This window comes from Tyto alba, unplaced genomic scaffold (genome assembly GCF_018691265.1).
Source record: "Tyto alba isolate M040663 unplaced genomic scaffold, T.alba_DEE_v4.0 Super-Scaffold_42, whole genome shotgun sequence".
Taxonomy (NCBI): domain Eukaryota; kingdom Metazoa; phylum Chordata; class Aves; order Strigiformes; family Tytonidae; genus Tyto; species Tyto alba.
This window is the reverse complement of record NW_024881318.1, coordinates 40,324,483-40,342,062: the sequence shown is the minus strand read 5'-3', so window position 1 is coordinate 40,342,062 and position 17,580 is coordinate 40,324,483. Positions and strand designations below refer to the sequence as shown.

At 38.8% G+C, this 17,580-nt stretch overlaps 1 protein-coding gene across 2 annotated transcripts in view; it reads right to left on the bottom strand.

Moving 5' to 3' along the window:
- The window catches only part of ADAMTSL1 (ADAMTS like 1), a 206,780-nt gene that overhangs the window by 26,456 nt on the left and 162,744 nt on the right, over positions 1–17,580 (bottom strand). For both annotated transcript variants that reach the window (XM_033003851.2, XM_033003852.2), the window contains 3 exons: positions 13,941–14,069; positions 6,784–6,963; positions 5,683–5,817 (listed from right to left, as the gene is read on the bottom strand). In XM_033003851.2, coding sequence (XP_032859742.1) covers positions 5,683–5,817; positions 6,784–6,963; positions 13,941–14,069 — 444 coding nt within the window. The remainder of the gene's footprint in view (positions 1–5,682; positions 5,818–6,783; positions 6,964–13,940; positions 14,070–17,580) is intronic.

Here is a 17,580-nt window from a genome sequence, read left to right as displayed (position 1 = left end):
AAAACAGCTTTATTTCTAAATAATTTTGGTGTTTGCAGAACAGGATTTTGTAGTCCAGTTCTTCATCTTCTGAAGCAGCACTGCAATTGGCACCTAAGCTGCTCTAACTCTGTGGTCATTTGGGATAATGCATAAAAACAGAAAGAAGTCTGCTTTCTAGGACTCTGTTTGCAGCACTGGCAGTTAGTGAAATCGTGTTCTGATTTGTGAAATGAGTAATTTTGATACGGAAGTCATCAGGGAGAACACAATAAATATGGAGAAGCAGTATCCTTTTTTTATAATTGACTATATTTTTCTGGTCATAAAAAAGTACACTTTATCATCCAACTTCAGAGTTATTTTCAGTATCTCCTACCAACAGGGACTTTTTTTGCCAAATACACAAAATTACATAGATGTAGCATAGCCTGGAAAAGTGAAAATTCAGTCCTAAACTGGGGATGACAGCAGGTTCCCAAATGGGAGAATATGTAGTCTGGGAGAAAAAAGAAATGGGAACCAGATTCCAAACAGTTTCCTAGGCTTTTCCCCATAGGTTCACTCATATCTTCCGATTGCCTAGAATAACCATTATGCTCCAGGATTTGCATTGCATTCATTTCATTCAGAGAATAAAAACAGAATAAAGGTGAAGAATCTACATCATGATGGCATCTCCTATTTTGACCAGAAAAATTGCTGTTATTTTTTTTTCCAAAATGTGAACATTCATCAGGATACAGTAAGCCTTAAAAATATACATTGCAGCTATACAAAACAGCTACCATTATCTCAATATTTAATTTCAAATAGACTAGTGACCATTATCTCAATATTTAATTTCAAGTAGACTAGCTACTATTGGATGTCTTCTCTTTTTAAAGACATTGCTTAAGTCTTGTACTGTGCCAAGAGCTAGATCTTCTGTTCATTTCAGACCCTAGCTATCTTAACTGCTTACGCTCCCATTTCTCCTTAAATTGATGAGCCTGGGCTGCATTCCAAGATAAAGATGCATTCCTCCCTTTGGCTGCCTCATAAATGTAGTCCAAACACTTTATTTAATTTATTTGATGTGCAGTGCAGCAATTCCCTTTCCTTCAGTATTTATAGCCTCAAGTGCATATTATGTTTTCAGAAAACATCACCCATGACAAAGATTTCTGAAAAAACATGAGACACGAACGTGAATCCTTGAGGAAAATTTCTCCAAATTTGTTCACAGACATTTTCTGTGCAACTCTAAGAGCTCACCTGCAACAAAATATTTAAACAAAGCAATAGATGCCAAGAAACAATGTGCGCTTACAATCAAAGTACATTATCCTTCAACTATTTTCCTTCACTGTGACATTTTACAGGTATTCCTACATTTCTGTATTCCTTGAAGTATTCAGTTCTGACCTTTATTCCAATGTTCCTGCAAAAATCCTCACTTAAATATAATTCACATATCTAAGTCAGTCATGAAAGCTGCAGCTTTCACTGTGCCATGTAATTGCAATAAATATAGTATTCTTCTGTGCTAAGATAAGGAGACATTTTTATATCATATTTTCTATCTTTTGACAAGCCTGCTGAGGTTTCCAACAAGGTCACAACAAATCTGAGGAACTGTAGTGAATCCCCACCAGGATTTTTAAGATCCTCAGATTTTCTCACCGAAATGTCTTCAAACACAGGAAACAACAAGCTTGAACCAAAATGAAAACAAGTATTCTTGATAGGCCCAAAGCCTTTTCTGCAGGAGTGTTAGAAATCAGGAACGTTGGGTCATACAACCTCAGTTTTGTCAAAATTAACATTTACAAAACTCAAGACCCATGGAAATACGGCTAGGGAGCTGTGCAGAAAAATTCAGTGATACTTGTAGCATAGATAAAGAAATTCTACTGAAAATAAATTAACTTAGGATGTTCCTTTAATTAAAAAAGATAACTGCACAAAGTAATCAGGACTTATAGAAGTCAAAGGGCCATTAATATTGTTAAAAACCAGAAGTCCTTATCAGGGGACAAACAAAATAACTTATTTCTGAGGAAAAGGACAGAATTCCTTATAACATTTTCATTACCAACATTCAGGAAAACTGTATTCAAAATTTAAAAAGTCTCAAAAACAGAAGCTTTAATAAGGTTAAGATCTAACATGAAAGCTTTTCAAAGAAACATAAACTGGTATAATTTCAGAAATTTACCGTGTTCTATGTTAGTGTGATATAAAGTCTTCTTGTGTTGCTGCCATGAACCAAGGACATCAGAAAGTGCATGACAGTCTGTTGCTCATCACTGATAGTCAGGTTGTGCTACTGTAAAACTCAAATATTTCCAAGCTCATGGGTGCTCTAGCTTCTGCTTCAAGCAAAGTCCTGTCCTTCAGATGTGTGATCTGCAGATAGCACAGAAGTGTCTACTACACTACCTGCCAATGAACATGAGGGCTGGGAAGGACTGCAGTACTCTACATGTACTTCCAAAAGTTGAGAAGGACTAGGGTAAACATCAATCTGTGTAAGCCACTATCTACATCATGCTCCCTAACTGGATGATGAGTTGGTCCTAGAAAGCTAACTGAAATTTCAACCCTTCAGAAGTGAAAGTAAGAAGTACACAAGACAAAAATATTCCTGTAAGCTCATGCAAAAAGATATCAGATCTTAATTGGAAGGTTGATGACTCCATTGGGCAGGGCATGTGTTTTTAACATATATTTTCCTCTACTTCTATAGTGAAGGCACACAAGTGACTGCTGAATGACCCTTCAGAATGAGAAAGAAGACCTCCAAACCAGGTATTCTTATTATGGACCTGGCTTTTACCTTCTGTAAATCCCCTGAAATTTATGTAGAAGAAACCCATAGGAGTTGACTCCAGCGAGCATGTCCATTGTTTCAAATGGCTGAAATAATGGTGGAAGCATTGCATAATTTCACTTTGTAAAAGACAGTGAATAGCATGCATGATAGTCTGGAGACTTCACTTGCCCCTTTCAACTCAGCTTGTTAATTGTTGTTATATTCTATAATTCTATAAAGTTGTTAATTTCCAAACAATTTTTCATTTGCAACTTTAATCTTCTGTTGCTGTGCTAATATTTTCTGGGGTTTGGGTTGTTTTTTTTTGTTTGCTTGGTTTGTGTTGGATTCTTTTGTTTGTTTTGTTTATTTCAAGGCACAAACCCAGTGTTTAATGTTTTGATTCCCATTTTTCTTAAACCTTGTCAAACCCATACCTGAATTTATCCAGGTTTCTAACACATTTTTTCACCTTTGGTGTCTTTTAACTCCTTTAAAATATAAAGTTTTCCCAAAGCCTATTTATCACTCATTTTCTTCACACTTCACTGTTTCTTTGCACATGTTCTATTTTTCTTCTCTATTCAACAAATCCTTATATCTTTAGATATACAAATATCAGGTCTAATTCAATGCCTTCCAAGTTCCAAGAAATGTTGGTGTCTGTCAGCAGTAGCACAGACAAGGGACCCTACGCATAGTAATTTATGTATCTAAAGTTCTTATATGGGGCATCCAGAATATGTAGAGCAAACACCCCAACATAACCAATGATGAAAGATTTAACAGGAATAAAGTCAGTTTGCTGGGTGGCAGAATAGAAAGAATTAGTGTACAGCTTGTAGGGGATATTGTGGACAGCGGACACAGACATGGGTCACAGGTTTACAAGCTCACAAGTTGTTCCCAAATTAGTGTTTGCAGCTGGTGCATACAAACACATGCAGATTTTTTTCTTCCAGGGTAGCAATGTTTCCAGCAAAGGTTGATTATGAAGGTATCATACTAGTCCATGATAAAATTAGCTCCTGCATTGGAAGACTAAGTTTGGGAGTAAATATTGTCTTTGATTGTAATTCATACTGATATTAGTGTACAAAGTAAATTACATGTAGATTTAAAAAAAATAAGCTGAGAGATGAGTCCTTTCTTAGTTTGGTTTTTTCTTTTTTTTTTTTTTTTTCAGTAATGGTTATTCTCATTGTGGATGAATCCAAATTCTTTGGTACGACTACAGAAAATGAATTTAAATAACATACATGGAAGTTGAATGTTTTGTGTGATGCAGCATACTGGACTGTAGCTTTCTAACTGATAGTGTAGCCTATTCCATGCTGATTTTTCATTAGAAAAAATCTCACAGGTGATTTCTTAGGTTTTAATAATAACTGTCCTCAAATTCAGGCCAGTAAAACTCCAGTGAAGTTGAGGGAATAGCCTCAAGAATTAAACAGGTTTGGTATTTTGCTATTAAGATTCATGGAGTTTCCTTGCCCCCAAAGTGGAATGGCCGGGTACAGCGAGACAAGGCCAAATGAAATTAATTTAGAGGTGGTTATATACAGGCCGTGCAGAACACACTTTGTGGTTCAATTATTGGTTTCAAACAATAAAAAATCCCTAAAACTACTAAAGACCTCTTTTTGGAAACGTGAGAGAAAATGGATGAAACAGGAGTGTGATCCAGTTTTACAACAGTGAGTATAATAAAACCATACTCAAAATGATTTATTCAGTGCTAACAAATACCTTCAGATATTCCCCCCACCAATGACTATTTCAATGCAGATTTTGTGCAAGCAGAAATGTAATCCAGAGCTGCATGCTAAAAGCCATTTCAAATGTATGCAGATGTTACTGGGGAAAAGTAAACCATACAAAACTAAAAACATAAATACAAAGCCTCCATTGCAAAAATAAAATTGCTACTAAATGTAAGCAAAGAATGTTTTGGAAAGTACAGAGACCAGAACTAGAATCACTCAAGCCAGCTACAGATCGTGTGCTAAAAGTTGCAGACCCCTACCTCTGAGAAGATAAAAGATTGTTCTGGAGCTGTAGGATTTGACAAGATTTTACTGTATATAGTAACAAGGCCATTAGAGAAGCTGTTTGCCTATCTGAACCTGACAGTTAGTAGAGGCTCAACATCCATCTAAGAAATTACATTTAAAAATAAACATACCCTGAGCTTTAGAAAAATATGAGATTCTCTTTGCAAGTTAATCACATCCACAGAGCTGAAAGGAGTTTACAGCATGCAACAGAACTTGCGGTGTAAAGAAGATAAAGCTAATATGGAAGGCAGAAAAGGATGAAAAGAAGAAAAGGATTTCATTGTGGACTATTTCCTTATATGGTTTTGTGCAGGCATTGATTGTGTGATATAACAGAGGAATAAAATTAACAGAATGAAACAGAAACCTTGCAAGAAAAAAACATGGCTAGAGGAACAGGCAACATTCTAGAAAAAGCTCTGAAGAAAAAAGATATACAATATTAATAGCAGACATATAGAAAGACTAGTACCCAAATATAGAAGAAAAAGAGAACCATAGTTGATTATTCTTTTATATAAATTGGCGCATCAGTTTGCCATGTCTTCTGTTGAATTAAATTGCCAGCCCCTCAGAGCAGGCAGATTCTTACAGGGTGTTGTAAAGTGTAGCACAATGGAGCCCTTATTCTGCATGCAGGTTTGGGGCATTACACTAATAAGAGGACCTCCTTCTTTTAAATGAATTTCTGAGATCTGAGAACAATTTGGCAGTGATTATGATTGACAATACATTGTCAGTCTGACGTCTTTTGTCCCAGTGTTCCACGGCTGGAAAACCATATGCTTAACTGTAAACTAAACTCTAAACCCTTTTTAATGTAAAGAAATCTTCAAGTACTTGACTTACCTATGAAAGCAGAGCTCCCTGGACTGACGGTCATTTTTGTTCCCAAAGGAGAGGTCAGCACTGAACGAGTGCTGGTCCCAGCACTGGAGAGAACTGCTGTCAAGTCTTCTAGATAAGGAAGAGGTTGTGGAGGCTCTGGTAACAGATTGGGAGACTAAAGTGATGAGTAACATCATAGCAGAAAACACCTCAGGCATATCAAAAAAACCCACCACCAGCTGCTTCTGCATTATTTGACATGCTGCAGTATTACCATTTCAGAGGGGCAACTTTAGACACCTACTAGTAGTCTGGAAGCTGCACCATCCATAGAACCTGTGCTCACTCTACTCATGAAAGACGAGAGCTGTAACAGATGCTGTAACGGTGTTGCACCAATAACAGAGACTGGGCTTCAAAATTTGACACTTCACTAACAAATGTACAGAAGCACTTACAAAGTCTGACTGTACCATTCATCTGCCAGGCATGGAGAAATAACAGAAGATGAGTTACGAGGAAAGGAAACCCCTTTCCCACTTATCCAATTACCACCAGGTAACACTTCCACCTGTACTTCACAGGTGACATTGTTTTTTCAAATCGCCCAGCTGGGATTTTTTGTCTGTTGTTTAGAAACCTAAGAAAAAGTAAACTTCACCCCTCAGTGAACTTGGGAAGTGCTTTTTAAAAGCACACTGGGTTTATGCACCTGTTAGGTGTGAAACAGGTGGGTATCACAGGGGTATGTAGAGAAAGGCTGCTCAGCAGAGGCAGAGCACAGGGAAAAATTGTCACCATTCTCATTTCAAGAGACCCACTTTAAGAAATTATTAACAAATGCTTTTCTTAAGTAGTAAGTCTGAAAGAGAGAAACTGAATATCTCAGCACTGGGAGGTGCGGGTGTTCTGCTTCGACATTTTCTCCTTATCCATCTTCCTTTGACAATCACCTTGTTTCTGGTGATGCTGCCCAGGAAACAAATGCAGACTGATTCTTTTCTTAGAACCAGGGTATTTCTATGCCATTACCTCTTTCCACATTCTTTCATTTGCTCTACAGGCTGGGTGTGCCAGCAACCACATTGCTATTGCTGCAAGTGCAAAATAACCTGTACTCACCAAGAACCAACAGCTGGGAGCTTTCAGTTACCTCCCCACGATGATTGGCTGCCTTGCAGGAGTACAACCCCTGATCTGACAGAGAAACATTCTCAATTAGCAGCAACCCATCATGCAGATGGTAAGCAGAGGACAGCTTGACCTTGTTCTTAAACCAAGTAATTTCTGCTTCAGGAACACCTGGAAAAACATTGACAAAACATAACACAAGGAAGATATAGTGGTTATTGAACAGTGTTATAGTTGCTACAGGCAAAACTGTTACGATAGAACAATTGAAACAAGATTTTAATATGACTTCCAAGTGACTTTTTTTGCAGTTCAGAAGCATTTAGTCAAGTCTTTCATATTGCCTGCCTTTATGCGTCTAAGATCCCTCTGAGACAGAGCAGAAGATTTAAAACCGATCGGAAGTCTTCCCTTTTAGTGTCCATTACTGTACAAGTGAATTCTGAACTCATCACTTTTAAAAGTAAGCCTCTATTGTATCAGAGCAAAGGTTAATGTAGCTTAGTATCCTGCCTCTAGAAGAAGCCATAAGCTGGTGCATCTTCCAGCCTCTCACTAGTTTCAGCTCGAACTTTCTGAGTCAAAATTAGTTTCTGTGCACTTAGGAGGCCTCCATGGACTTCTCATCTTTTTTGACATTATGTAAACAATTAGCATTTACATCTTCAGAAAAGCAGTTTGACTGATCTCACCAGCAGTCTTCAGACAACAGACTGTTATAGATTCATAACTCATTGTAGAAAGAATTGCCTGCTTTTGTGTGCTTGGATCTAAGGTCCAGCTACCTCTAGTCTTGCAGTAGATAGTATGTCCTCGGCAGAGGGTTTTCTACTTTGACTTAAATGCATACCAGATTACGTAATTTAGTGTCACTGGCTACTAAACAAGTGGTTTATATGAAATAATATTGAAAGTGTCAATAGATGGGATAGACCTATGGAACTGTGCCTGGAAGTTAATGATAGTGTGTGGACCCATGGCTGTAAGGAGTAGTACATCACTAATCCTGGTAACTGCTGGAGTGTGTGCTCTCCCCTTTACAGTATCCTCTGTATGTGGGAGGCCATTAATCTCATTCACATTAACATGCAGTTTCCCTGTGTCTACTGTAGATTAAGGCCTTGTGTACAGGCAGTTACTCTTAAGTACCTGCTGTCCACCTAAATTCATCCCTGCCTTATGTCACTGCAACGTGTTCCTCTGCTCACTGTCACTATCTTTCAGGTTGTACCATCACATCAAAAACCAGAAGCCACTGTTTGTCAATTCTGTGGCTCTGGAATCAGAAATATCTCACTTGGTCTGTGCCCACTGAGCACAACCACACATCTGTCTGTATTCACAGTGATCGCCTGATTGCAGGTGCCTCACTAAGCATGTGCAGATGGAAGTGGGAAAGGGAGATTTTTGCTATTCGTCCACATCAAAGCAATCTGGCCTTTTTTTCACCTTTCCCAGAGCCACCTGGTGACTGTGCTAAGACATCTAGAATGAGTACGTCTGAACTTGGCATACAGGAAGGAAAGCTGAAGCCCTGTAAGGGCAGAGGGTCTTGTCCACACTCAGAAAGTAGCAGGAAGCAGACTGTAAAAGACTGCAAGGTTTTTCTCACCTTTGTCTGAGAGTAAATAGCACATGCTGATTGAGGTTGTTCATGGCATACCCACAGAAATAATCCTTCTTGTCTACAGTGCTGTTTTCCAAAGGCTTACCCTTGTTTGTGTTGCTACAATTCAGCTTGTTTAAAAGGATGGACTGTTGGCCTGTTTCTGCCTGGCCCTGCTGGGATAGGATCAGCACACAGCTCTCCATCTGGCTCCTACTCTTTGACCTATGTGGCATGGGTGGGTCAACCATCACTTAAAACCTCATTCTGACTTTTTCCGGAGCATCCACACAGAGTCCTCAGAGAGTTCAGACAATAGCTGGATATCAAACACCACCAACTCTTGAGTTTATTCAAGTCTGTGTGTTTACTGTGTTTTCACTGTGGGGAAAAGAAGTTTGAGAGGCAAACTCTGGAGAGCAAATGAGAGAAATGGAGACTTTTCCAGACCTGCAGTCCCTGAGGTGGAAAAACTCACATCCCAGCTCTTGTCCTTCCAGTGCCACAATACTGAAGGGTTGATCCACTCTCTCTTGCAGTCTAAGCTACTTACAGTAAATGAGTTTTCACATTACAGCTATTGACAACTTTGGCATGGAAGTATCAAGAAATGTACCTCAGAGATTAACAATCACAATTATAAAATTACAAAGCTTGCCCCAATTCCAACCAGGGCTCATTTTTTTTTCCATTATTCTGAAGACTAAAATTGGGTAGACCTTTCAAGTTCTTCTTGAAAATAACGGAAGTTAAGTGCAAATAGTGGGAGAAGAGGAAGGCATGAGGAGAGCTGAGAAGGGAAAGGGACAATGAGGGTTTCATATGACCTTAGTCCTTAGAGATAAAGTGACAGACAAAACTAGGTTGCTTCTTGCAGATGACTGCTCAGATAGTCTTAGTCCCGAAAGGCAGATTTCTCTTGTATACACTTCACTAGCAGAAGAAGCAACAAGGGGTTAAAGGCAAGACCCATTACCATTGAAGTATTACTGTTGAGTCTAGGAAAGGTGCACCAGACCTACACAAAATGTCCAGCAACTTTATAAAAACCTTTTTCTGAGTGCTACTCTACTGTTCTTCCTCTGTCTTTAATGTGAAGTTTCCACACTAACAGGAGGTTATTTGAAACTAACCTGTACAGCTGTTCCTACAGTTTGGTTCAGGGAAGATAAGCAGTATATGTCAATGAGCAGCAGCTTCATTTTCCTTTGTCCTTCCACCGTTAGTGACACATCTAAGCCTCAGGACAGGAATAGGAGGCAGCCAGCACAGGGATGAGCAAACGCATCATCGTGCAGCATTACCACAAGGGGTAGCAAGAGCATTTCAATCAGTTGTGTGGGGTAACAGTGAATGGCCGAGGACAGACGGCTGAATGTATTTGCCTTGCAGAAACAATCACAGACACGGAAAATCTGAGAGGTGCCAGCTGGAAACAAAGCCCACTTTGCTGAGCAGTCAGGACATCAGCTGGTGAATAGCTACCCAAGTCTATTCTTCTTCAGCTTTCCCTCTATCTCTGGGCATGTAGGCAGCACAAAAAGGCTACCTGTGATATGTAGCAAGGAAAACTGTGTATTCCAATCAAAGTAATTTTGCTAAACCAGGAGCTTTCAGGGAAAGGAAGCATAGCTGTACAAGGATCTAGCAGTGGTGACTTGTTTCTAACACCACAGCATTCTTGAAACTGTGACTTGCATGTCAGAATCCAGTACAGCTGGTGAACAAATATGAGTTATAAAACAATGTAAGAACTAGAAAAATATAACCTCCAGCATATAGATGAAATACAGAGAAAAAGAATGTTTAGGAGAGTTGAAAAAGCTGCAAGCTGAAACATCAGAGAGAGAGGATATAAAGGACATGATGGTAATATATTCTAAGTCACTCTTCCAAACCTGTTCTGACTCAACAGTGTTTAATAATACATGACATTTTGCAGGCAGGTGCCTCTGTTAGAAGTCTTATGGCCTGAAGGATGCCATGGAGAAATGTCCTAAGAACTAGATTTTTAATTTTTTTTCTCCCTTTCATGTCTAACTGTATTTTCAGTAACAGCTTGGGCCAAACTGATTGAGGCTTCTGATATCTGAATTAATAACTGCACAATTTAAATGCTGAAGTCAACAGAAAACTTCCTAGTGATACTGATGTGATCCAAATTGCTCCCATATCCCATCTGGAAGTGAAATTGTCCACAGCAATCAAACTTCCCACACCAGAAATGCTGCGGTCTTTCTGAAGTTTGAAGGAAATCCTCCAGCTGAAAGTCAGTGGCATCTGCAAGACTCCTGAGTGACTTTGGGTAGGAGTTCCCTTAAGATTAGTTTTAGAGAAGTCTGGGATTGACCGCAATCACCTAACTGTGTTTAAAAAATGTTCTTTCACCTCTATAGACAAAGTGGCAATGTAAAATGAAATAAAGCTGATTTTCAAGCTTGAATAAAGTCACAATATCTTTGTGGTATAATCAAAATGAGAGTTTCATCCTGACATCATTCATATCATGGGCCAATTAAACTCCAATGCATCCAGAATGATTTTGTTTACCTTGTCTTACAGCTAATATCTATAGATTCAGCTCAGAACACACATTTTGATAGTGCTTATGCCTTTCACAAGAAATTAAAGAGCAATATAAAATTACTCCCTAGGCTCTGGTAATGTTCTCTTTCATTATGTGTTGTTTTTAGAGAAACTTTCTCCAGGCTTATCAACACCTGCCAGAAGCAAGTGCATATTTCTGTCCCATGACAGCAAGAGCAGCTGTAGAAAATGTCATAACTGATCCTTATACTTAATATTTCTTTTACAAATATTTATTCTGCTGTCCTGCTGATTCTCAGTGAAGACTTGTCCTTATGTGAGCCAAGATCTCAAGATCCAATACATGCATGGTCCTATAGTACAGACTATACACCACAGTGATATCAACACATCTTATAATGATGAGATTAACAGGCACCAAATTCTGATCTGGAACAACTTTCAGTTGCTGTGCTGTCTCACAGCATTCTGAAAGGACTAGAGGGAAAGTACTAGAAGGAAAAAGACTACACCTTTACAAAGCTGTGTGAAAAGTTTTTTTCATCTAGATAAGTCTCTACATAATTTCTGGATATATTAGTTTGCTTTCTAATTATGTTCATTTTCGCACTCTAATTCTTTTTTTATTATCAGACGTTATTGCATTAATCATTGCACATTAACATACTATGATTTGATGGCCATTTCATTGTTAATGTCTTCTGGGGAACTCTGTCAAATTACATAGCTGTAAAGGTCATCTACTCCGAAGACGTCATAGGATATGACACATTTGCTGACTGAAGCAATAGTACATGTCACTCTTCTCCCTAGAATTGATTGTTCTAAGTAGAATGATCAAAAATATATTAAAAGGTTGGATAATCACAACCCTGATGCTAAAACAAAAAATCTGTGCTTATATTAGAAGGAAAGCTGTATTTATTTTCATGTTCTTTAACAGGTTTTATGAGATGATATATTATCCAGGCATGGGTGAGACAGCTGATGGAAATCACTCTGATCCTGGATCTCTTCCCATATGTAGCTTTTTTTAATTGCTGTTCAATTATTAACACTATTTGTATGAAAATAGGATTCTAGTGCCTATAAAATATTTCTGCCCTCATTACTCTTTTATTCCCAGTATGATTTATGTCTTTATCATAATTTCAACAGTATTAAACCCTGGTGTCAAGCATAGTTGACATTTTCTCTGGAGGCAGTAGCAGAAGATAAATGCCCATGAAGAAAATAATGATTTAAGCAAATTTCTTCTGTATCACAGAAGAATCCAATATACAGTAATGCCACTAGATAGCAAAAAGCCTTCTGAGAGAGAAGACAGTAATTCTGCTGTGACACTGTTAACATTTTCCATTATGGATGTAAATTGTCATAGTAAGTAGGCTTCATAAAATTGCTAGAGATTATTTTCCTCTCAGAAAAGGCACTGAATCTGTGCCCCTGACCATACTGTGCTCCCCTCCTGTAGTTTTCTGATGCCATAAGAACTGTGGCAACTTTGCTCATCCACGTCCTGTTCTTTTCACTATGTCTTTATACTGACAGGAAATGGCTGCACTTCTTAAATCAACAACCACTGTCAACATCTGCAGGGCTTCCCCATCTGCAGCTGAGAGAACCCAGAGAGAGAAATCCAGAATAATTTATGTTCATATAATATTTAGTCTCTTTCACACACTGTCAGTGCAGGTGGCCATGCAGGAGCCTGGGGAAAGAGTACAGCTTTAATCTCCTTCCTTCAAATCAACACTGGACATCAGCCTAATTGCAAGAGGCTGTCTAGTGTCTAAGTTGAGAGGGAAACAGAATTACTGAACTTACTCCTTCATGAACCACTAAGAAAAATTATACCGTATTCTTCTTTCATGAATCCCTCAGAGTAACTAACAAATTGTGATCCCAGGCTAGTGTTTGCACAGCTATTGTGCACGCTTTGCTAAAGGACAGATGACCAAATAGTGAAACTTGAGCCAGATACTCTTTTCACTTAATAATTTGCAGATGTGGTTGGCAGCACTTGTGATAACTACTAAGTGCTTAAAGTAAGCTGGAAGTGTAAACAAGGCAGGATATTTGTATATTTGCAGTGTAGATACTTACTTAGAGTCCCTAGCAGCTACTTTAGATGACAAGAGGCTAAAGCAAGTATCTAAGGGACTTCATACAAGTCTCCACCATAGATATTTGTGTAACACTCAGCATGGCTCACTTTGTGTTTTATAAGCTTCTCCCTTCCCCTCCCGTTCCCCCTTGTACTATGCATGAAAGTATAATGAATCGAAGATCTGGCCCTGGGACTTTAGAGATTTCCCAGCCATCCCTCTTCCACCATCCCTCCTCCCCATACTAACACCATTCCTACCAACATCTGTAGGACTGCAACATGCAGATAAGGTCAACCTTTTTTGGTCATATTTGGAAAGAGGGAAACTACTGCTGTAAGAATGAGGGACATTCAGTCTCTGGCTGGTAAATAGTTTCAGGGTGAACCCTGTTTCGGCAGAATTCCTCTGGATTCCTGCACTCTCAAGACGAAAAAATAAAAATCAGAAAAAGAGTATGCTAACATGACCTTAATTTGAAAATACAGAGTTTGGCAGGAAAAGAAGGAACTAACTGGAGTGGACTTTGAAAACTCCATCAATGAGGAAATGAATCAGTCCATGCTTGTATACTCTCATAAACATCCCCAACAGTTAGGAATGTGCCTCAGTTTTGCTGTATTCACATCATACTGTGTATCTCTAACAAAGATGCCTGTTCTATTGTCCCAGACTAATTTTCTTAAGCTGCCACACTTTTCTTGTTGGTATTGATAAAAGGAGGACAATTTCTATGCTAAGAATTAATGGAAACAATGGAGTTTGTCTGAGTCCTAGGAAAATCTTGCAGTTTTACCCAGTTGGACCTGAAGACACCAATTTAGCAAAGAACCCCACAGATACTTATAGCCAAAGGCACCTGCATGGGAGACCAAGTAATTTCTCACCTGCAACTAGGCAGCTAATGGTAACATTTGATCTCTGGATTGTTTTCACTGTGCTTCCAATATCAACAGTGACAGCAGGTGATTCAGTGTTGACCACAGTAGCTCTTGATGCCTTTATCAGTGGCTTTCCTGTATAAAAAAAAGCACCACAGTTCATTAGACCAAGCATACTGGACTTGTGTGGGACAGATGGCCTGAGATACTCTGTGTGAAAGTACCTACACAGGGCAGGCGAATAAGGGAAAGTGCTGGAGTGTGAGGCCATCTGTTCTTTATAATACTAGAGTGACACTACATTCCATGAGAGAAGCTGTCTTGGAAAAAGCATACTTGGAGCAGAGGTAGAATAGCATTAAAGCCATATGGACACACATGAGAACCAGGTGAATCAATAAACACCTGTACAACTGAACCTGCAGCAAGATGTTCAGCTGGTACTGCAACCAAAATACCACCCTTTGCCAAAGGCCAAACATAGGAAAAAGAAACCTGAGTGATGGCTACAGACACATTCATAGTGCAGGAGGTTTAGAGCAACATGCAAACTATTTCTACACACCTATTGTATTTACTTTAACCTACAATGAAAACATTAGGATTGGAAAGACCAGATCATAACCAGAAAGTTTTCTCATAATGATGAGAAAAACGCTTAAGATGAGGAACACAAACAAGCTCCTTTCTGTCAGATGACCTGTTCTATTTTATTTAAAGCCTGTAGTAACAGTGTTATGCATTAACACTGTTTATCATTAATCAAAGATACCTGCTTTGCCTGCAACAAACTTTTCAAACTGTTTTCAGTGTGCTTCCAACATTGGTGACAAGAAGCAAGTTGGTCAAGGTGTTCCCCTCCTGTTGTGCCTGTCTATGTGGTATTCGCTATGGAGTTATCCACCATCAGGATAACTTGAGGAGCCTTCTTCAACTCCCTTTGTAGGAGCACTGTAAAGGCATGCCTACATGACACAAAACAGTTCAGAGACACTTGGGCTTAGCTCTGAGAGAGGGGAGTGAAGCAGCAGAACTGGGTTAAGGCAGCTCCTGTGCCAGTCAAAATGCTCTGCAGGCAGGATTGTTGGCAGGAAGGGCAGAACATTACAACATCGCTTTAAGTGGTATGGGACAGGTGTTTTTGACTCAGTGTTGTATTTTCAAATTTATCTTTATCCAAAAATCTATAAACAGATTTTTTTTTCCTCCCTTTAAATAAGTGGTCAGATACAAAACAGGTTCAGATATCATCGTCTGCTTCTGAAAGCTGCAGTTTTAGGCTAATGTCTACCACTGGCTTAATTTGTGTGTTAATATGGAGGTGACTAAGGGAGAAAAGATAAAGGTGAGAAAAATAATTTAGTTTCATGGAGCTTATGGAAAGTCCTGAAAATTTAATTAAGCCTTAACTATAAATTGCTCCATATAGTTATATTTTCTGGGCTTTTAAAAGTTGTCTTTCATCTGGAATTTCTGTCATACCAGTTTGGGTTTTTTTTGGTATTTTTAAAATTTTTCTTTTCGTGATTTCAATGACTAGGAATAGCAAAGTAAAACTTTACAGTTTATTGTTGAAATATCGCCAAAAGTTTTGATGCTTTGTGGCAAAGCCTAAATTAAAGAAAGAAAAATTCTTCAGTTATCCATTAGCCTTTTGTTTTCCTGATTGGTTTCCAGAATATCATCAAAAGATTAAAAATCTGTTAGCTGTTCAAGCCATAAATGAGTAGCAAACCATTGAAAAATATGGAAATATATTCCACTGTCTTTTTTTGCCTGCATGTTTTAAACTGATGGGAAAATTCTTCAATGAAATAAGCTTTCAGCCCCATTCCTGATTCCTCTAAAGATGGTCTCAGCTTTCTAGCTTTTTTTGGAGAAGGTACTTCCATTATGCCAAAAATGCTGCTGCTTTGTCCCCAAAACTGCTCAGTACCTCATTTTGATATTTATGGCCTCATTTTATAAGATGTTTATCTCTTGGATGTGAGATGGAAATGTATACCAGCTCCTAAGCAGAGTTCAACTTGAGTCTGGCCTCCAAGAATGTTAATTAATCTAAACCAATTAAACTACAGCCTTGATAATTAATTATAATCAAAAAGCTATTAGCCTTCCTGTGTCACATGTATACCTAATGCTCAGTTTATTTTTCTATATCTTCACATAAAATTGTCTCCACGAACTACACTGTACAAGGACTATTGCTTTTAAACTCACTGGAGCAATAGGGATAGAATAACAGTTTTGACTGATGATTTTTTAACCTCATGTTCAGCTTCTTGCTGGTGCAACACAAGAGGTTTACTGTGGAGTTGCTCCTTATAAAACACTATATATACTGACTTAGCAGCAGCAACACTGCCCTGCTGCCCAGGATTCAGCAAAGATATTCCTGATCTGCAGTAGTGTAAAAAGGATTGGTCTGTTTTGTTTTATCTACATGTAATATGCAGATCTTCATTTTCTACTCTGGGTAATTCAGCTGTTCTCCTTCTATGGGACAGAAAATGTCTCTTTTCACTTGGTTTATTGATCATTAGAGCTTCATTGAGGGCCACTGCTGCAATCTTAGATTTTCTTTATGCTCCTCTTACCTGAATTTTTCTCTGTATTTAGTGTAAAAAACTCAAGCTCATCTACATCTATTCCTTCCTCTAATCATACATGGATACACTGTACACTGGCAGCTGACGGTCGCTGCCCAGGCACTGGAGGCCTCCAATTGCTTCCACATTCTGGACCAGTGAAGTGGAGAGGTCTGAAAAGTCAATAAGCTTTCTAGCATTCCTAATGTGTTTCCTTTTGCCTTTGTGATAAATAGGATCCTTCTCTAAGACTACTCTGCTTCATCACAGTCCTTCTGTCTCTTCTGCCCCTTCATCTTACTCAACAGCTCCTCATTCACGTTTGTTGCTCTGTCCTTCTGCTACTCCTGGTGTGGTTGTGAGCCTGCTGACATTGCCTACTAATGAACCTTGAAGAAACTGGATTCATGCACTTCCTCCCATTGCCCTTGACTTTTATTTGGGTGAGGTTTCTTTAGAACTGAAATCTAAACTAACAAAGGATATTTAGTCTGCTTTACAACTCAACTGTTATTGGAGAAATATAAACATAGAAGTAAATTTTTTGTGAACCTCTTTTTGCCAGCAATTGAAACAGCGTCAGCTATGCTTGTGCCACAATGGATCAAATATGATATAGGGCTTGAGCCTGCAAAGGGCTAGCTCTTCAGCTCTGGTATTTTTCAGGCTTGCCTAATGTACATCTGGGTAAGTCCTTCGATCAGACTGTTAGACTTGAAGAGATCAGCCATAGGTTTAAAATTAAGCATAAGAATTGGGAGGCTTGGACTGCACTGCCTATATGGGTTGTGAATAACCAGCATGAGCACTGTCTTGAGAGCACGGGTCAGATGCAGAAAGTGAGAAAAAGCATTGATCTCTTGCAGAACTCCACAAAGCTCACAAACTGTCTGTGAAAATTGAACTATGCCTCGGGGTTTTCAAGAGTTCACATCCCGTGTTTTCACCAGTGTACCTCTGTTGACCCACCTTGTCCACCCAGCATCCACAGCCATCTGTTTCCTCACAAAAAATTTCTGTCCAGAATCACACAAGTAGTAGGGACCATCCTGCAGTCA